Below are 19,924 nucleotides of genomic sequence, written 5' to 3' on the forward strand. Positions count from 1 at the left end.
CTTTCAGTGATGCAAAAGAAACTCATTTCTCAGCCCATGCATGGCACCACTACTGTCAGAGTTCAACTATATCATAAAAGCCCAAAAGGAAGAAAAGGAAAGGAAAAAACCCACCCCAACATTTATTTTTTCTGGTGTATGGGACTGGTTATTTCAAGCTTGCTGATGGCCTCTTCAATCAAACAGATTGAAGTTAAACTAGTGTGTCCATTTCTGAAGTCCTGCTTTGAGGTAGGAAAAGAAAAAACCAACATGTACATGGCTACTCTTTGTGAAAATAAAACATTTGAGTTTCCCTGCTGAACCTCCAGCACGCCATGCCCAGGATCAGTCCCAGAGCTGTCTTTAGCTGGAGATTTTTGGCTTGTCTGGTTATTTTTCTGGGTGTGATTGAGGACTTTGTCAGGGGTTTCTCCTCTCACTAGCACAGCCTGCAGTGCCTGGGCTAAGCAGACTCATAAGAGCACAGACTGCAGTGTGTCTCAGGTTAAAATAAAATAAATAAACAGCAAATTTTTAAAGCCATGAAGTGCCACAAGCTGCTCCTGAAGGGTTTTGGGCACTGCCCTGGTGTCCATGACCTGCCCAGGGCTGCAGCTGCTGCCACCAGCCAAAGCCATGGGAGGAGAAGAGGCATCAGCAGGGGATGAGGCACAGCCCAGGGAGCAGCCCTGTTCTAGCCCTTGAGCTGGGGCACACAGGGGGCCCCTGGACACACACTGAGCCCCCAGGCTGGTGTTTCTGGGTGCTCATTCAGCCTCCTGCAGCCCCAGTGCCTTGGCTGGCTCCGTGTGGTTTTGGCAAGGTCTCGGTGCAGGGCCCTGTTCTGCAGTCTTTGCCCCAGGAGGGCAGCCAGAGATGGCAGATAGGGGGTTGTTTATGTGGCAATGATCCCCCAGCCTAACCAGGAGCATTCCTATAACCTGCTCAGCTTCCAAAAATTCCTGCATTACCCACTTGTTCATGAAGGGTTACAAAACCCAGCTCACCCTCTCCGTGCTGGTGAGCAGAAATTCCCTGTGGCCTTATCCAGGGAGCATTCCAGCCTGTGCTGCCCACACTGGGAGCACAGGGAAGAAATTCTCGATGCATGGACACAAGAAGTGTGTTCTTGGTTCATGGCACTCGTTTCTTGGGATGTCTGGTTTCAGAGGTGGGGTAATTTGGCTACCACAGTGCAGATCCCCAGAGCCCCCCGCTGGAGCTGCGGGGTTCTGAGCACCAGATGGGACAAGTCCTGCCAGCACATCATTCTCCAGGAGTTTTCTAACCCATCCCTGGGGATTAACCACAGCTTTGCAAACGCTGCCACGTCACGGCTGCCACGCGCTGTGCTGCGTCAGTGTTTTGTCACGGAGCAGCCCAAGCTTTCAGCCAAGATTCCCAGTGTGGAAAGGCTGCAAGCAGTGCTGGAACCACATGCATGAGCATCTCCAGCTCTCCCTGTTAACAGCTACAGCAAAATTGTGTCCATGGGCACAGGGAGGGGAGGACACAAGCCCTGCTGCTTATGGGGGTGGGCAGGGACAACCCCAGCCCTACACAGGTAGCCCTACCAACAGTGGCCTCCCCCTTGTCCTCCAAGGTGTCGAACAAACACAGACCCCTGGCAAGTTAAAATGTTGCTGGAAGCAAAGTGTTGCTTCACTATCATCCCCCAGCAGAAAGCAACACAAACCAAAACAAATGCATTTCATTTGCTTTTATTTAATTAAAAAAAAAAAAGTCAAAGTCATTCCAATCCCATTTAAATACAGAGATTTACAAATAGGTCCAAAACAGGACTAAAATATTCTTTGAAATGCTGTACTTTTTAAATATTGTGCTTTCATAGATACATAAGAAAATTAGCATATAAAAATACTTTACAAGGAATACACTCTAATATATGGATAAAAATACACATTTAAGTAATGCATTTCATCTTCATATCATTCAAAATGCATAGGAAGGGATACAAGGACCAAGTTTTTCTTCCTCCTTTTTTTTTTTAATTTTTTTAAAGCCTTTATTAAAAGTCTTCATTAAAAACCTATGAGAAGCCCCAGAGGGCTTCCACTGCTCAGAATATTGCATATAAAAACACTTTCGGCCGCACTGTCAATGCTCCACAGTATCAATTATGGCACGTTATCCAATTGTGGCAGCAATGGTATGGGATATTGCATACTCAAAGAGAAAATGGCTACAACAACCAAGAGCTGGATGGGCCGTGCCTGGAAGAAACCCCCGGGTACTTTGTGCTGTCACAGGGACAGACAGTGCAGGGACAATCCTGGCTGGCAAAGCCACACACACTGACAGCCCCCGAGCCTGCACACAGCACTGGGGATGGAAGGGCAAGCAGGGCACGGGGAGTGGCTCTGGAGCTGCTGTGTCTGACTCAGGGAGCTCCTGCATCCATGGCCAGGCCTCCCCAGGCAAAGCAAAGCCGGCCTCACACCACCACCAGGATCATCTAAACACCATCATAAAGTGCTAATGTGGGAAACAGGCCATGGGACATGGGACACCCCCACCCAACCAAGGGCTTGTCATGCCTCTGCCTCAGAGGGACAGCAAGGTTTCATTGATCCAAAACAACAGGAAATTTTGCTATTCTGCTATTTACTTCCAGGCACAAGCCAGGTTTGCAAGCAAGACATCTCCATGAAGCTCAGACAAACAAAGGGATTCAGGCAGTCACTACTGAGCACAGGTAACCACACTGCTTGTGGGCATCAGCCACACAAGGTGCTAATCCCACTACGGGACAAGCCAGGCCCTGGGGGCAGTGTGGATAGGGCTGGCAGGAGACAGCTGCAAATAACAATTTTTGCACAGGAATTGCATTTTGCCACTCTCAAGCACATTTTGAAGCGTCTTTCAACCAGGTCTCTCCACAGCCCTGCACTGGGAGCACAAGGGGCTGCAGGAATTAATTTGCCAGGAGTGTTGAAAGGATGGAGCTGGGCACAACATAAAAGGAAAGGCATTTCAGTCCTGCTGTATGTGATTAACTGAGCAAACAAAGAACATAATAGCACCATGTGTGTTTGTAGGATGGCCAACGCCTTTCAGGGTGAGGATGTCAGAGGCAGGACCCTGCACACCGGATGGCAGGAGCACAGGGGGATGCCCTGCCATGGGGGATGGCTGTGGATGCTCCTTCCTCCCTTTGGCAGTTTGTCCCGCTGCCGTCGCTGCCACAGCCCGGCGCACACCCAGCTCTGACCTTTCCAGCAATATTTGGGGTCTACAGCCTCACTGAAGACCCACCTCCCCACTTGTAGGTTATGGTACACAACGCATTTACAAACACCAGTGCAAAAAAAAGCCAGGAGAAACGGCCCAAACACCGCAAGAGCTCAGCAGAGGCAGGGTCCGCTCCGCTCTCAGAGTGTCTGCACGCTGGCCTCGGCCTCGGCGCCGCGGGGCCCCGGCGCCCCCCGCTCTCCGCTCCCCTCCGGCGCCACCGGGCTCCGGCTGATCACCAGCTCCAGCCGCTCTCCGGCCTCGGAGACCAAGGGCACGGCCAGGCTGCAGTCAAAGTCTCTCGTTCGGACGCGGTTTACCTGCCGGGATGGATTTAGGACATGCCATGGGGAGGAACAACAGAAAGATCATGTTTGTTAGTCAGCAGATGCAACATTGGTGCTAAACCCCAGCTGGAAAAAAAAAAAAAAAAACCACAACTCTTGGGGGTCCCTGATTCCAGGTTCACAATGGAGAAGAGCAGAAGCACCCCTTCAGAATGAGCATCCATGCTTAGCTGAGAAATGATGCAGTAACTCATAGAGAAAGGGGGAAAAAATTTCTGGACCAGGCATGAACCTAAACCTCCAGTGCCTGGGGCAGTATTACAAGTATTAAACATTGCAGGGCTCAAAACCAGTTCTCCTGTTCAAGCCTGTAGAAAAAAATGTTGCTGCTTTCCTTGTTGTTTTTTTGTTTTTTTTTTTTTTTTTTTTTTTTTTTTGTTGTTGTTTTTTTTTTTTTTTGCCATAATGGCTTTTACTGGCCTTAAATTTGTGGTGCCAAATATTCAGCACATAGAAAACAAATAAAGGCCTGAGGCTTTTGGCAACCATTTTCCAGCTCAGCCAGAGGTAAACCCAGACTATACCAAACAGTTCCTGCTTCCCCTCTCCCCATTTATATTCTTCATTTCCCAGGAGTCTGGATGCATTTCATGTGGGCACAGGAGGCAGCTTCAAATTGTCTCTGTAGGATTCAACAGTGAAAGCAGTTACTGCTGGCTCTTGCAGACCTTCAAGCACATTTCTAGGCTGGGTCATCTGGAGAAACCACCCCAGCTCTCTCACCTACAGCTACCAGAACACCTGGGCTTGGTGCCATGACAGTTCTGGGACAGAGCAGGCTGGCAAATGGCACAGGGATGGGAAGTGAGGAAGGGGAAAAGGAATTTCCCATATGCCTTTGGAGTGAACTTAACCCCTGGGGCCAGGTGTTGCTTCCTTCTTTGGGTAAGGGCTGGGTATTTGGCTCCATACAACCCTTCCATCCCAAACCCCTTCCCAGAATGAATGCATGCCCACAGTGCTGGGTCTGTGAAAGCAGCAGTGTCCCCCCACCCCAGCCAGTGTTCACACAGAGACCCCAATACTGCCCCTTGCAGCAGAGCGACAATTTCTAGCCCACTCATAGACAAGGAGAAATAAACCACGAGCTTGCTCTGCCCCTGCTCTGTGCCAGCCAGGCAGCTCCAGTGCAGAAGTGCCACTAGGGCAATGCCATGCTCCAGTCAATCCATGCAGCAGAGTGGAGGCTGTGTGACAGCAGGGACAAGGTGTTCCGCCGGCCTTCGGGCACATCACAATCAGCAGCTCTGTGCAGCATCCTCAGCAATGCATCTCTGCTTCCTGGGGGACTCACCACAGCACGTCTGCAATCCCTCATTCCCAAATCCATGTCAAGGCCATGGCAGACGCCTCGTGTGCCTGTAGGTGTGAGCTGTGCAGCACAGCATGTGGAAAAAGGGTGTCCAAAGTCTCCATGCTGCTCTGGTTAGGATTTTGGGCACACCTCCCAGAGCACTTGGCACTCACAAAGAGCGGCACATCCAACACTGAACAGAAAGGCAGCCCAGAGCCTAATTAGCTTCTTGTTCATTCTTGCACCATCTTTTATTTGAAGCTGAGAAGGAATAATTGTATAGCAGCCAACTGGCTAGAGACCATAACAAGCTTAAACAAGGTTCCCCACAGTGCTGCCAGTCCTCCAGTTACCTGATGTACATAAAGTATTGGCTCTAATCCCACTGCTAAGAACCCCCACCTAGAAATTAGTAAAGCTAAACATCTGAGTGTTTCCAAATATGGTCTCAATATCTGCATTTCTAAATGGTGGCAATTTTTCCACAGAGGTTGCACTTCCTTCAGTTGCTGTTTGAGTTGTCTCAAAGCTGAAATAGTTGGTTTTCATCTGCACAGAGCTTCTCTCCAATCTCCAAAACTCACCGGGCTTTTTCTGTCCCTCTGGTAGTCCGATATTCCCAGGGCACATTTGTTACAGACTGTGGTTTTGACCAGAGTTTTTATTCTGTTTCTGCATAAGCTATTTCAGATGAAGCATTTTTCAAAGAAAAATATCCATAAAAAAAACCTTGCTTGAAGGGCGTGTTTCCTAGAAAACTCTTCTAGTTATCAAAGGCATGCACAGAACTTCATGAACATCACTTAATTCCACAAGGGGCTTCACAGGAACACGTATTGGTCAATACAGTCTGGTTCATCCAAATACCAGGAACAGGACTGAGGGTGAGGAAAGGAAGCAACACAGCTTTTTGCTTGTTTTGAGCTGTCCAAGCTCAAAAAGGACAGAACAGGCTGTGCCCTGGACCAGTGTAACCTAGGAGTACCACCTGGAGTACCACCTGAAGGTACTACCTAGTGATTTCTTATTATAAAACACAGGTCCCATTGAGTGTTGGTGGCTAAGAGCTCACCTAGTTGACTAACTATTACCTTTCATTAAAGTTAGTGCTGCCATGGATGGGTCTCACTTCTCTCTTCCTCTCAGCCACTCATTCACTCCGTCCCAGCCTCCAGAACTGCATTTTGCATTTATTACCTGAAGCACTCTGTCATATGGCTTGAGGCCACACTGATCTGCTGGCCCATCCGGACGGACCATATTTACATAGACACCTTTTTCTAGCAGGCCATCCGACAAACTGAATCCAAAGTCTTCGCTCTCCGGGTCTTTGTGGAGTGTCATCTGGAGAGGCAGAAAGAGAACAAGCAGGTTTCAATGCAGCAGAGGAAGGAGGTGATGTGATGTACAGGGTTGCCAGGATGATAGCACCATGAGTAATTTGTGCAGACCTACAGCAATTCTGCTCTGGGTCTCCTGGGCAGGTTTCTCTTAGCCTGGGCAGATAACACAGACTGAGCCTTATTTACCTGACACCATCATCACAGGAGAATTGCTTTGGTGACTGGCATAAAACTAACTCCATACCAGTCCCTCACCCTTGGATGTGGAAGGAAACACAGGTATTGGAACAGTACTCATGTTTCACCCAAAGAGCAGCAAACAAATGTTTTTAGTGGAGCATCACCTTCCCTGGGCCAGGTTATGCTGTGTATCCTCTGTGTGTGCCAGACCAGCACATGAAAAATCCGCATGTTTACTGGGAATTTTTAATGTAGTGAGTCAAATGTGAAGACAGCTCATTTTTAATACATCACTTAGCAGGAACATCTAAAATTCTCCATATTATTCACAAGATATTTTCAGATTATTCATATCAGTAAGTGCTGACGCCCTGAGGACAAGAAATGGGCAATGTCACCATCCTTCCCTTGGGCACATCATGCTTTGGCCTTGCCTAAAGGAGAAGACCACTGCAGGAAGTGTGTCTTGCCATGGAATAACACTGGGAGCCAAGGACAGCTAATTCCCCAACACCATCAAAATCTCCCCTTGCCTCCCATGAGCAGGGAGTGAATCTCTTCCCTGGCTCACTCCATGACTGTGCTGCTGGCTGGGTGAGCCTCATGGATCTGCTATCCTGGGGCAGAACAATGCTCAGGATGATGAACAGGAGCATCCCACCTGGCCTCAACCTCATTTCCAAACACTGCCAACACCAGATGCTCCAGCAGAATGAAGAGTCACCCTACAATATGCCTAATTACCCAGCTCTCCTCCTTCAGGTACCAAGGAGTTTTATTTAAAGACACATTTGCCATGCCCTGAAGGGCAAAAGAGGATGAAACATGGAAAAGCTGTTTTCTCCCAACTACCATAACTGCAGGTTTCATTCTGAAGTCACATTAGGAAAGAAAAAGGCAATCAAAATTTTGAAACCTCTTCAGCTCTCTTCCCTGCTTGCATTCTACATCATCACCTTCTACAGTTAATTACTTTTCCTAATTGCCACTGCCTTGCACAATGGTTAAACTGGCGACATTCAGCTGGATGCTGAAATCAAACCGGTATCCCATCACTGAAGTGGAGTGGAAGCAGAGAGAAGTAGTTTTTTATTTAAGAAGTGGCCTACTAAATGGAGCTTACCACAGGAAAAGAGCTGATGGGTCTCCAGGGGGCCATACTTTGAGCTCCCTCACTTTTATCTGTAACAGCAATCAACAAACTCCAAAGCACGAGGATCTGGAAATCTTATATATAAAGAGAAACAGCAAAGCCCAGGTTTGAACCCTGCTGAATGATGGCAGCTAAATCCCATTACTCTTCTGAAGGAGCTCCTTCATCTTAACCTGACCTTCTGGAAACCTTTGCTGCAGACTGTGATGAGGGCCAGCTCTAACAAGGACCAGTTTCTGGGGTTCCCTCTGAGCAAAGCAGATTTTTTACAAGGTTGCAAAGGTTCTACAGCTTTAACCATTGAGGTACTGCTGTTACACCCACCCTTGGTGACACAAACCTTGTGAAACTCAAGGGGGGTCGGGGACATGATTTCCTGCATCTCCTTCTCGATCTTCTTCATGTCCAGGTTCCTCTCGTTCTTCTTGGCGGGGGAGCTGCCGCCGTCAGTCTGTCCGTCCGTGCAGCTGGAGCTGGCTTTCCTCAGTGGGCTCATTCCCGAGGGGTTCACAGAGTCCAGGAGCAGCTTGCTGCCCTCCAGGCCCAGGTTGTGCACGCTCCCTGTCATGATGGATGCCTGCAGGGCGAGGGCACAGCGTCACTCTGCTGAGCCAGCAGCAGGACGGACGGACCGCGCGGCCACTAAAGCGCAGACAGCACAGCGGCACCAGTGCGCTCATTAATCAGAAAATAACTACCAAGAAGCTCTTCCTGTGAGCTGTAAGAGCCATTCCCAGACATCAGGAGCCTGCTTCCAGGTCTATGGCTGAGCCACTTCGTGCTCTCCACCCCAACTCCAACAAGGAGCTTAATCTCAGAAGGAAACATTTGTAAAGCACTGCCTTATTTTCCATGACCCCTTCTACACAAACAGGGCCAGGCAGGCTTTATTTTGTTCATGAACCACCCTGAGTCAAGGAGGATGAATACACCATTCTCAGAAGCTCCCAGAAGAACCAGTGTCTGCCTGGCCCTCCAGCCTTTCTCCCTCTGCAGGCTGCAGCTCCTCTCCAGCATCACACGACCCTGGCCCACGGGAGCCAATGCCTTGGACTCCACTGAGGAAAATTCAGCACAAAAATTGGGATTTTATCTGTCAGTAAATAGGAGCCATCACTGAGCAAAACTGAGTTAAAAATATGAAATTAAGTAGTATTTCAGCCTGGTCATCCTAGATAGCATCCATTAAAAGATGGCCCTAAGTAGATTTGACTCCATTTGGCAATGTTTTTCACTAATGAGATTATGCTGATCAAAGCAAACGAAGGAGTCAAGAATCCAGTCCGTGGAACCTCAGCTGGCTCCAGGTCATAGAGTCCATTTCAACAGCATAATGAAACCTGTAATTTCAAAGCTCAAGTTCAAAGGGTCTGCAGTCCCAATAAATGTCAAGAGGTAAAGAAATTAAAGGAAAACTAGGAAGCAGATAGCAAAATTCTTCAACACTAATCATGGCAAGTCAAAGAGCAATTGCTCCTGTGCACAGGAGAAATATCATCCAACTAAATCTCTAATCAAGACCCTCCAGCTCTTTGCTCCAAGTTGGAACAAAGGCAAATAAAGTGAATTATGGTGGCAGTAGGAAAATGCCAGCAAATGTTATCCCGAAAAGGGTTGGAAAAAAATACAGAAAGCCTTTTAGCTTTGCACTTTACAGGTCTTCACACATGACTTGATCAGCTCAAGTTCAGACAAAATTCAAATACCTGGTACGTGGAAGGACACTGACTTACCACATACCTGACAGGCAGACTAACAAACAACAGCACAGACAACCAGGGTACGTTTGGTCACTGCCCTTGGGTAGCCTCAGCCCCCAGGCTGTTGTGCAGAGAGAGGGAAAACAGAAAGGTCTGTGCACACCATGGCACTGCCCTCCCCCATGGACTGCAAACACCACAACCAAGCAGGACCCAACAGCACTGGACTCATTCTCCATCTTCACGACATTTAAATCCTCCTTGCAGCATTAAAAATAATTTTCTGAAGTTTTTCCATAAGCTTTAGGTTTAGTGCAAGCAGCAAAAAGGGCAATTTCAAGACTTTTCCAGCCTGTGGCTGCTCTGCATTATTTTTCCCATGTTTTGGCTGCCCTCAAAGCAAAGCAGAAACACAGAGTTTACTGGAAAGAGCCTGTTTCTTCCCATACTCATAGCCTGGATGTGGATTCCAACTGTGTGTGAACCTGTTTTCAGGCCATCATGGATCACCTTGCATGACTCTTTTTCTTATTTAAAAGCAAAGTATGAAGGGGCATTTTTTTTTTTTTAAATACAAACAAATCAAATCTCTGACTGTCATCAAATGACAGGAGGCTGAGTATTGGGGCTAAGTTGCAATATAGCAAAAGCCCCAGTGAGTGCTGCACATCCCACAGCACACTTCACAAAGGCTGAGCACATGGAGAGGGAGGAAGGGATCAGCAATATTTTGGATTTGACAAAAGAGGAGTTGAACCAAACAGCTTCCTGATAAAAACAGAGCACTTCTCTTCTGTCTCCAAAACTTCCCAAATATTCTAGAAACGTGCTTAATACACATAAAACCCTGGAGGTGCTCAGCTTTCAGTAAGATTCCTTTACATGTTTAAAAGCATTTCTGTAACTGTCAAAGCTCCAAACAGCATAAAACACCAGTTGCACCACAAATCCCTGGAAAACAAAAGAAAGCCCAACAAATCCCTTCTTTTGCATTTAGATTCCAGAAGAAAACAAATATTTATGCATCATTTTAGAGAGGTACTTTCTCTTAAGCAGTCAACAACTGTTCAGAAAGGTTGAGAACAGCTGCCTAAACTTGTTTCTAAATACGTTCAGATCCAGGAAATGAGTGATCAAGGGAAAATGTTATAGTCTGGGAGGGCTGGGGATTTGGGGTTTTGAGTGTCTTGTGGGGCTTTTTTTTTAAGTCAGCATTTTCTTAAGCAGTTAAGATAATAAAAACAGTGTTCCATGCTTCAACACAATACATTTAATTGAGATTTCCTCCTCCACTTACAGTTGCTAAGGATCAAGGAGGAAAGGACAATTAGCAAGTCCCTTGTCACAATACAAACCAAAACAGGACTTTCCTCTTCGACCTTCAATTAGTCAGAAGTTGCCTTTTTTTCTCTGAAGCCTCAGCAATATGCAAATGTACATGAAACCAGTCCCACTGGGAGTGATGGAGGGCATGACCCAGAGAGTTCTCCCCAGTCCTCTGCACCTGGAGGGCACAGGGAGAGATGGTCTTATGGGGTCCTCCTCCTTTGTTCAGGCTGTGGGAGCAGAACTAGGGCAGGGAGCAGCACATGCCCCATCCTGCAAGGCAGGTTTGCTTCCTTCTGCTCACAGTCTCAAGGGGGCCCTTTATTTGCATCCCATGACTTAGAAATCCAGGCTCCTCATCCTATAACCGGACACAATAACATGACCTCCAAAGCATTTTGGATAAAGAAAAGAGAAAGTGGTTTGTGAAGAGAGGAAACACCTTTATTTCTGCAGGAAGCAATTACTTTCTCAGATTTTTCCATGGGGAAGGCTGGCTGAAAAGGTTCCAATTACCTATTTCACTGAAACAGTTTCCGGCAGAGTGACAGCTGAATGCAAGATACGTGTGCCTGTCGGCACTTGGAGCAAGCCAAGGCTTCAGTCCCACTGGGGCTCTGTGGGGCTCCTTTTGCTTGGCCTTCAAGTGCTTTGGACAGACAAAATCCTTCCAAGCAGAGTGTTTGCCACTGGATGGGGAAGGCTTGCCAACAGTCATGTGAAGATTATTGGCCAGAAACAGTTTGTGAAAAGGGCGTGGAGTTCCTGGCAGGCAAGACATGGGCTCAGGGAAAGAGCACATGCAAGCAGCTGTCTAATGAGGCAGAGTCACCCATTAGCACAAAGCCTGACAGGAATTAAACCCAAACCCATCTTCATACCACTGGCAGCTCAGGGATGCTATGGGCAAATAACCTCCGGGGGAAACGGTCTAACATTTATGGAAAGAGCAAAACAGTCAGGTCAGCAGCAAATTCAGAAAGTGATTTACCTCAATCTCCCTCAAAAGTTCAGACTGGCCGCATGTTTCCAAATCCTCCAAAGCTTCTCCAAAAACACGCCAAAAATTGTCCTCATGAGTGGTCTCAAGGCCATTTTGGCGGTTGGGGTATCTGTTGTAACGTAGGAACCAAATATTGTCAGCACTCTTCTGCAGCGGGGTGAAAGCTGCAAGGCTACAGCAAGTGTCTCACCAGTAAAAGCAGACTTGAAGAGTCTTCATATACAAAAGCAAACAATATGAACTTTTCAAACAAGAGTCCACATACGAGACCTCCATGCATTTACTAACGGGGCAAGTGTCCTTCAAAGGAAGCATTAAGTTGGTGTAGTAATGTCAAAGTTCAAAGGGTAAATTAAAAAGTGCCTGTAGGAAGATTGTAGGTTTAGGAAGACTTTTTGGTGAAATAGAGAAGTGAAAGAAAAAAGGATGCGTTATGGGTAAACCAGGAGCCTCAGAGACTGTTAGTACAAAGGCTGATGGGATAGAGCTCAGATCTGAGACACAGAACACCTGAGAAGAGAGAGAAAAACACAGAGGGTAACAGACATGGTGAGAAAATGATAAATACATTAGGTCTCTATGAGAGTAAATAATGCAAAGATGTATATAAAAATGACTGCCCTGGGCTGGACAAGCAAACGCACACTACAGCCAGCAGTATCAACAGTGTCATGTTCAACCCATACAAACCGAGTTTCATTTGCTTTGGGATGGCCAGGGAACTGAGCTGCTACTTTCAGGAGATCTCTCTTTTTTTTGCTGTATAGCAGTCTTGGCACTTACAGCTGTGTAAAGTTTGCCACCAGTTCTGTCTACAACAGAGAGTAAGGTTAGAGAGAACCTCTCTCAAGCTGGTACAAACAGATGTTAACGTGAACACCGTGTGCTGGGAGGTTCTGCAATTCCCCACCTTGGCAGTTTCAGCACTTTTTATCTCTGACCACAAGCCAGGGTCATACCTCTAAATCAAACAGCAATTAAACATGGTGAAATCCTCTGAACAAACAAGCAGGTGATGCTGGACACTGCTTACTGAACACCAGACTGCAAAATTCAGACCACCAGTGCTGTGTTTAACAGGAGCCTCTTGAAGGAAACTCTCCGTGAAATCAAGATCATGATAAACACACTAATGTGTCATGGGAAGAGCCCCAAGGGGACAGTGATATTAGCGCAGCCCTAATGCATCTTATACATATCTTATAAGGAGCTGCATGGATGATGCTCCAGCTCTGCACCATCTGGTAGTATCTTGCATGGTTTAATGGTCTTCAGCTCCACAGACAGGAAGGGACATATCCACCAGAGCCACTCAGCAAAGTCAAAACATTTTACTTGAGCACATGTCACAGACAGCTTGGCCTCCATTAAATATATAATGACCCTTTGGTCTTTTTCCAGATGTTTTACAACTGCAAAGTCTTTAGCACACACTTTCTCTTTGATCCACTGGTTTAAATGGGAGTCTGTAGCAGGCAGAAACTCACACACCCTTTTGCTCCTTGTGGGATCACGACTTCCTGAAGAGAGCAGTAAATGACATGGCTTATTGTATTTTAAATTCACCCCCTATCTTTCATCAGCTTTTAAAGGACAGTAGCCTTTACACCAGGCAGAAAGGTCAAATAAACACCCAGCAAGACTTTATAAAAACAAACCAAAATTTCCCCCAAAGAGGAATTTTTGATTTTTTTTTCCCCTTACTCATTTCCTTCCTCTGCTCCCAGGTTCCCAAAGAGGCAAATGTCCCTTCTAGTTACCAGAGTCTTGCCTCTCAGAGCAGCAATACACAAACACATCCAGGACAGATGAATCAGAACGGGCTCCCACATCACTGGGTCAGCAGGTTCTTCCAGGCTAAAGGCTGTCAGGGTTTGATTTTCTCTCTAATAAAGAGGGCTCAGCAGCATGAACCATCTCACTTGCACTTTGACACCAGGGCTCAGAGTCCTCATTAGGGACATGGGGGTTTCAAGGGCTCAGATTTGCCAACTTCAGCTGCCAGCAGCCTCGCCCGGAGGGCCACGAGGGATCAGTGACCTCTGTGAACTGGCTCTTGCTGAGAGGCAAAACAAGAACAAAGTCTTCGGTGCTGCCAGCCTTCCTGCCAGCTTGATCATCTTTAAATAGGTGGAAATGGCCATGAGATGTTCTAAGGGTTTTGTTTGGACAAACAAAAGTCAAAGAAAAAAAATAGGAGAAAAAAGAACTGACAGTAACAACAGGACACACACAACTATGGGGACTTTGGAGGATGTTGAGGGGAGGGGAAGTTTTGAAGTAATGGGGCTTTTCCATTATGTGTGGCTCAGTGAGGGGCAATCTCTGGCCAAGGCAGATCCAGCAGGATTTTCACCCAAAGCACTGGGAAGCTGCAGATGCCTCCCTGGCCTTAGGAGGTGTTACAGCATTTTCTTTTTTTCTCAAAAAAGTCTAGCCAACACACACAGGGATAGCCCTGACCATATCTATTTACTACACCTAAACTACAAAAATACTGCAGCCTTTACATGGCAGGAGTAAGAAACATGGTAGAAGCCTGTGGTGCATACAGCTGAGACCACCCTAACTCCAAACACAAATGTCACCTGGCCATGGCAGAGGTGCCACAGAGCTACACTTGGGGTAACTTGACAATATGGAGGTGGCCCAAAACAGCCAGTGCAACACCAGCATCCTTCCCCATGGCTGGTGATGCCAAGTGGGACATTCCTGGCCACTCCATCCCATTCCCATGCCCCCCATGTCCCTGCAGTGACAGCCATACTTCCAAGCACCTCCTTGCCTCCTCCCACCTCTCCGTACCTGCTGGGCTTGTCCCAGTCATCTTCACTGAAGCTTCCATCCATGTAGGGGTAGCTTTTCCTGGGGTCTGCTGGGGGGGTGCTGCTCTTTTGCCTGCTGTGTCTCCACTCATGTGGATGGAGGGCTATGCCAGCAGCCTGGGGTATGTATGTACCTGGGGAAGGCAAGAGGGGGTGGAGGAAGAGAGAGGCAGTACCTGGTCAGAAACCCCAAATGGAGTAGGACACACAGAGCCAGGAGAGCCTCCTTCCCTAGGTTCCAATGGATTGCACACTTTCCATCCCAGTCATCCAAAAGCAATTCTTCCAATCTCTTCTGACTTCATTCAAAGCAGCTTCTCAGGATGTTGATATTTCTTCCCTGCTTCTCAGTACTTTTACAATGTGGATCTGGGATCCACAGACCTGGGAGTACACATACCCACAGATGCAGATCCTACCTCCAGCCAGTTCCAGCTGTGGTCAACAGCTCCTGTTTCCACCCTGAACACAGCAGAAATTATGTTGTTGAATCAGTCACCTTTAAATACAACAAATTCTTCAAAGGGCAAAGGAACGATCCTGACAAGCTTCCCTCAGCAGTGGTAATGAGGAAGAGTCAGCTCTGATCTGAAGAGCTGCCAGCCAGAATTCTCTCAGAATTCCTATGCCTTTGGGATCAGCTGGTGCAGGTAAAGGAAGCTGCTTCAGGGACATGTGTGTGAAAGGCAAGGAATAGGATGAAAAACTCTGCTGGCTTGAGAGCAGAGGAGGCTCATCTATATTACATTTGACAGGAGATCAATACAGACTGTTAGTATGAAATAAGACAAGTTTCACTACATCTGCCCCCATGGACTTTTCCACTGCAGTATCTTACTTCAGAGGTGAAAATCCATCACTAGCAAGTCACAAGATCCTCAAGTCTCATGAGAAGATGCCTAAACAGAAAACTTCCAAAACAGATAATTCCTCAGGAGTCAGTGCTATCTGCAGTAGAAATAATCTCCTGAGTTCCCTGCCCACCTCCTACTGCCATTCAGTGTTTCAGAGAAATCCTCAGACCTTTCCAAGAAACACTGTACTCTCCCATCACACACTGTGCCAAGCAAACAGGAAGAAGTAACGGAGAAATAGTAATTAAGGGAGACTTGACGTCCTAAACAGCGAAGAGCACTGGAAATACCCAAAGACAATGCCAACATTTCTCTGAAAATGCCAAGGCCTGTAATTTCACTTAACTGATTGTTTCCTCTGAGTGTTTTTAAAGGTTAGACTTCTCTGGAGAAAATTGCTTGCCAACATCTTAGAGCAGTGAGAAGCACTCACTGGTGCCAGAGCAGGACAAGGGCCCTGGATGCAGGTCCCTGCAGCAGCTGGGCAGCAGGTCTGGCCTGGGCACAGGGGGACCTGTCCAGAGCAGTCACCTGGCATCAGTACAGATTCACCTCCTCCTTCCAGAGACAAGGCTGGATCCCTGGGGTTCAGAGCCACCTGGTGGCATGTTCCCACCAGGCCCAGCACAGCTTCCCTGCCAAAATCTTTCCTTGAGCCATCTAGTGCTGTGGATGAAGCTAAAGCCTACAAAGCTGCAGAGCCTGGTCTCTAGTTCTCCATTTGGAGTGTAACACCCAATCTCCAGGCTCTTTGATTCCCAGGTTTCTCTGCACCCTGCTTTCCATGCCCATCCCATGGGCAACCCCCCCATGCCCTTCTCCCTACCTCCCAGCACCCCACCTCCGAGCCAGCAACCCTGCACCACCTGCAGCCAAATGCAATTACCAGGGAAGACAAGAGAGCCCCTGAAGCAAAGTTGCAGTGTGTGGATCTTGGGCAACTTGGCACCAGCCCCACTCCCTGGGGCACTGTGCTCAATTACTTGTTCTCAATTTACCAGCAAAGCAATCACTTCCCAGTGTCCAACTTGTGTTAACATTCAATTAGATGGAGAAGGATTGCAGCATTATGAAGGCCAGGGGATTCCTCCTTAATGAAGCCTTCAGTCCCAACTGTGCTCCCAAATTAAGACTTCAGACGAACAGAGGCTGAAGAAGATGCAGGGAGGAGGAAAGAGACACCTGGGCAGTGCTATCCTTTGAACTGGGCCAGAGTGCAGAGAGCAAAGCACAGTCACACTTTACAGCAGCACTCTGCAGCATCCCTCCCTGTTTTCACATTCTGTTCTGGACAGGAGTCTTTCCACCAGTTTCCTGTTGCAGTGTTGATTCAGGATTTTGGTTTGTTTCAACATGGGCTAATGCTATCTTATGTCACTAAATCTGAACTGGTTATGTCATTGACTCTGAACTATTTCCCAGGGCTTTTTCTCCAAGTAAAAATATACTCCCATGACTAGACTATCCTCCATTCCAGTTCCACATCTGCTAGAAGCTACAGCTGAATAAACCTGACCTTAAAGACATATGTTCATCTGATCACTCACTAGAGAGTTAGAGATACTTTTTTGTAGTATTACCTTAATTATTTTGCTAAGTAAGTGCTTCTAGTCACAAGACATTCTTGTGGATTTTATAACATCCTGAAGAGGATTATTATGTCCTATGAGGCCTCTCTGGAGAAATAAAAGTGAGCTATGGAACAAATACTCTGTAAAACATATGGCCAGTGAATACTGTCTCTGATTATGGGAATTATAAAGTGCTGTAATGGTTTTGAAAATGATGGGAACAGTATGATGCCATATAAGCCAGAACAAATATGCCAATAAAAGCCTAAACAGATAGACCAACTCAAAGCACAACATGAATGCATTCTAAAATACATTTTGTTCCTTGCTGGAAGCAAGAGGCCATACAAATGTGGCCAGGCCACAGGCTTTGGCTCATGTTCTGAGACAAGACCCAGACAGAGAAGAGACCCCTAAGAAAACACAACCCTGGCTTACCTTGGCTTCCATACCCAGCATCAATGGCAGAGCCATCCCAGGACTCCACAGTATTGTCCACACTTGCAATTGTGGTGGAGTATATCTCAGACAGCTTGCTAGTTTTCTGGGAGTCTGTCAGCTCATCTTCTGGGTCACTTATTTCGTTGATGCTCCCCGACTTCTTGGGGTAGGATTCTGCAAGCAGAACATCCTGCTTTAGCAGGCATGAAGAGCAAGCCTCAGGGAAAAGCTGATGCTGGCATGGGAGCAAGCCCAGGTACTGTAAGTCTTTAAAGTACCTCTTTAGCTCTTCAAAATCAGCTGAGAAAGGCATGTGCAATGAAGCTGAAAGGATTTAATGCATTATTCTTATCTCAAGCTGAATCAAGACAAAATGCCTGAGTTTTTAGCACATGGAATACAAGAAGCAGCCATGGGGATTTGGGATTTCCACATATGAGAGAGTTGGGACCTAATCTCAATTCACAAGCACATCTTCCTGTGCTTTTGGAAGCTTCCTCCAAACAGCCCTGCCCAGAGAAATGTTGGCTCCTGCAAGCAATGCCCTGTAGTTTCTCTGGTCTCAGAGGGCCTCCTTTATACTCAGAGCAGCACCAGGGCAGGTGCTGGATACAAACTTGGCTACAAACAGATGTTTTAATTAGACTCCAGTGACTACCACCCCTGCTGAAGATATTGCCCTCTCCACAACTGTACTACCTCATAAGAACTCAAAGCTAACCACCACCTCTCCAGAGTCTCCCATGCATGTGACAACAGTGGAATTCCTGGGTGTGGTATTTTGAGGCTGAATTTCCCCTGATCAGTGATCGGAAAATGGGAGCTGAATGTGAATGATGAAGCCCAGACCTTCCCTTTCATTATTTTAGTGCTAACAGGCCCTTATTATCATTATATCAAATTTCTTTTCAGGCAAAAGCTATGCAAAGAATGATTTCTCAGCACAAGCACTTCTTTGTTCTGGATATTTTAAAGTCCTTGCTGATTAGGTATCTTGTCAGCCATCCACACCCTGGATCACTGACCTGAGGGATAAAAAGCCCTCTGAAAGTCTGCAATTGTCAATGAGGAGAGATTATTTTACCAAACAAAGCCCAGTGTCCTGAAAGTCCCTGTTTTCCAAGCCTTCAGAAGATTGCTCACCATGATTAACTCAAGATTACCTTGAAATTTCAATTACACCTGCTTCATTCTCTGAATGATTAACGAGTCTCCAACAGGCACTTGCATGTCAATTATTTCACCAAGTGGCTGTGACAATGCTAAGTGTCAGCAGGAGGAAAAAAGAAGTTTCAGACCAAGGACTAAGATATTTGGCTACAGGGGAAGAGACTGGGGCTTCTTGAAGAGGAATCAATCCCCCAGTTCTATTTGCCATGTCCCTACCCCATGCCCAGTCTTCATCCATTTGTAGAACAGGTGCATTGCCACACATCTGCAAACTGCCTTGAGGTCTAGAGAAGTTCTATGTTTAAGAGTGATGCCACTTTTTCAGATGCAGGACAGGCATCCCAAGGGCCATGCTTGCTTGGAAAAGCTTTATCTCTTGATTTCTTTTAATTCCCACAGCACTGTGGGCCACTGGCTGGGTAAGTCTGGCCAAATCTACCGACTGCAGAAGCATCACACCAAAAAAGAGGAAAATACTGGGGGTGGGAGAGACTGGAATGAAGTCAGAATGCACCTGGTACTTTTCTGAATGTATTAAAAAGCCTCTGTTTGGCTGTGGTCATGCAATCAGGGAGAAAATTTACATGATCCCTCTTTTTTTCCAGTCACCCTTCTGTCCCCCAGAAAACAGTGACCTGCCAGTACTAAGTATGCTTCTGGTTTTTTATACTATGTCAACAACAGCTTCAAAGCCCCAGGGAGCTTAGCAGGGAAACCAGAAGGGGATCCCTAGAATGAAGTTAGATGCTTTGAAAGATGATCTGAGAGCCCCAAGCCAGGAAAAGAGGTGTAACAGATTTATTGCCAATTGTTTTCAAACCGTTGAATTAAAGGCAGGGTAGGGAGAAGGAGGGGGACAACAGGGGGAAATTCATGGATTCTACCAATTCAGAGCCTCCTTGCTTATTTAGTAGGGTTATATTTTTTTGTAATCCCACATTCTTTTACATTTAAAAGTAACTTCTGCTTCACTTTTGTGCCAATCACCAACACAGACAGGGAATGACAACAACAGTACAAGATGTCAATCTGAATTAAAAATTACTGTTGCCAACAAACCTGCTGTTTCATCTCTTCCCATCACCACAGAGAGGCTATGAGTCCAAAGTTCAAGAAACACTCACGTTTTCACTGTGCCCAGCCATGCCCATGCCCACTGACCCATCTCACCTTCCACAACACGACAGAAACCCCCCAGCAGTGGCTGCTCCATGGCCCAGGGTCCCTGCTGGGGTGAACCTTCCCCCTCCCCAGCCCAGCTCAACTCACTCTCTGTCTGTTTCTTGATCTTGAGGGTGACAGTCTCTCCTGCCATCTGCAGCAGGTGGATGGCCTCGCTCAGTGGTTTGCCCTTGAGGCTCACGTTGTTGATTGCCAAGATCCGGTCCCCAACGTGGATGGCTCCAGTTCTGGAGGGAAAAGGCACTGTCAGAAACCCCAGAGAAGCAATTCCTCTGGAAGACAGAACACTCAGCTGTCACTT

The 19,924-nt window shown here is 46.9% G+C and overlaps 1 protein-coding gene across 1 annotated transcript in view; it reads right to left on the bottom strand.

Annotated features, from left to right (window-relative positions):
- Positions 1-1,688: 1,688 nt before the first annotated feature.
- The window catches only part of GRIP2 (glutamate receptor interacting protein 2), a 76,159-nt gene continuing 57,923 nt past the window's right edge, over positions 1,689-19,924 (bottom strand). The window contains exons 18-24 of the mRNA XM_079317078.1: positions 19,711-19,850; positions 17,269-17,445; positions 14,386-14,539; positions 11,569-11,689; positions 7,892-8,128; positions 6,073-6,219; positions 1,689-3,554 (exon numbers count right to left, since the gene is read on the bottom strand). Coding sequence (XP_079173204.1) covers positions 3,375-3,554; positions 6,073-6,219; positions 7,892-8,128; positions 11,569-11,689; positions 14,386-14,539; positions 17,269-17,445; positions 19,711-19,850 — 1,156 coding nt within the window. The 3' untranslated portion in view covers positions 1,689-3,374. The remainder of the gene's footprint in view (positions 3,555-6,072; positions 6,220-7,891; positions 8,129-11,568; positions 11,690-14,385; positions 14,540-17,268; positions 17,446-19,710; positions 19,851-19,924) is intronic.

Source organism: Erithacus rubecula, assembly GCF_903797595.1.
Source record: "Erithacus rubecula genome assembly, chromosome: 13".
Lineage (NCBI taxonomy): Eukaryota > Metazoa > Chordata > Aves > Passeriformes > Muscicapidae > Erithacus > Erithacus rubecula.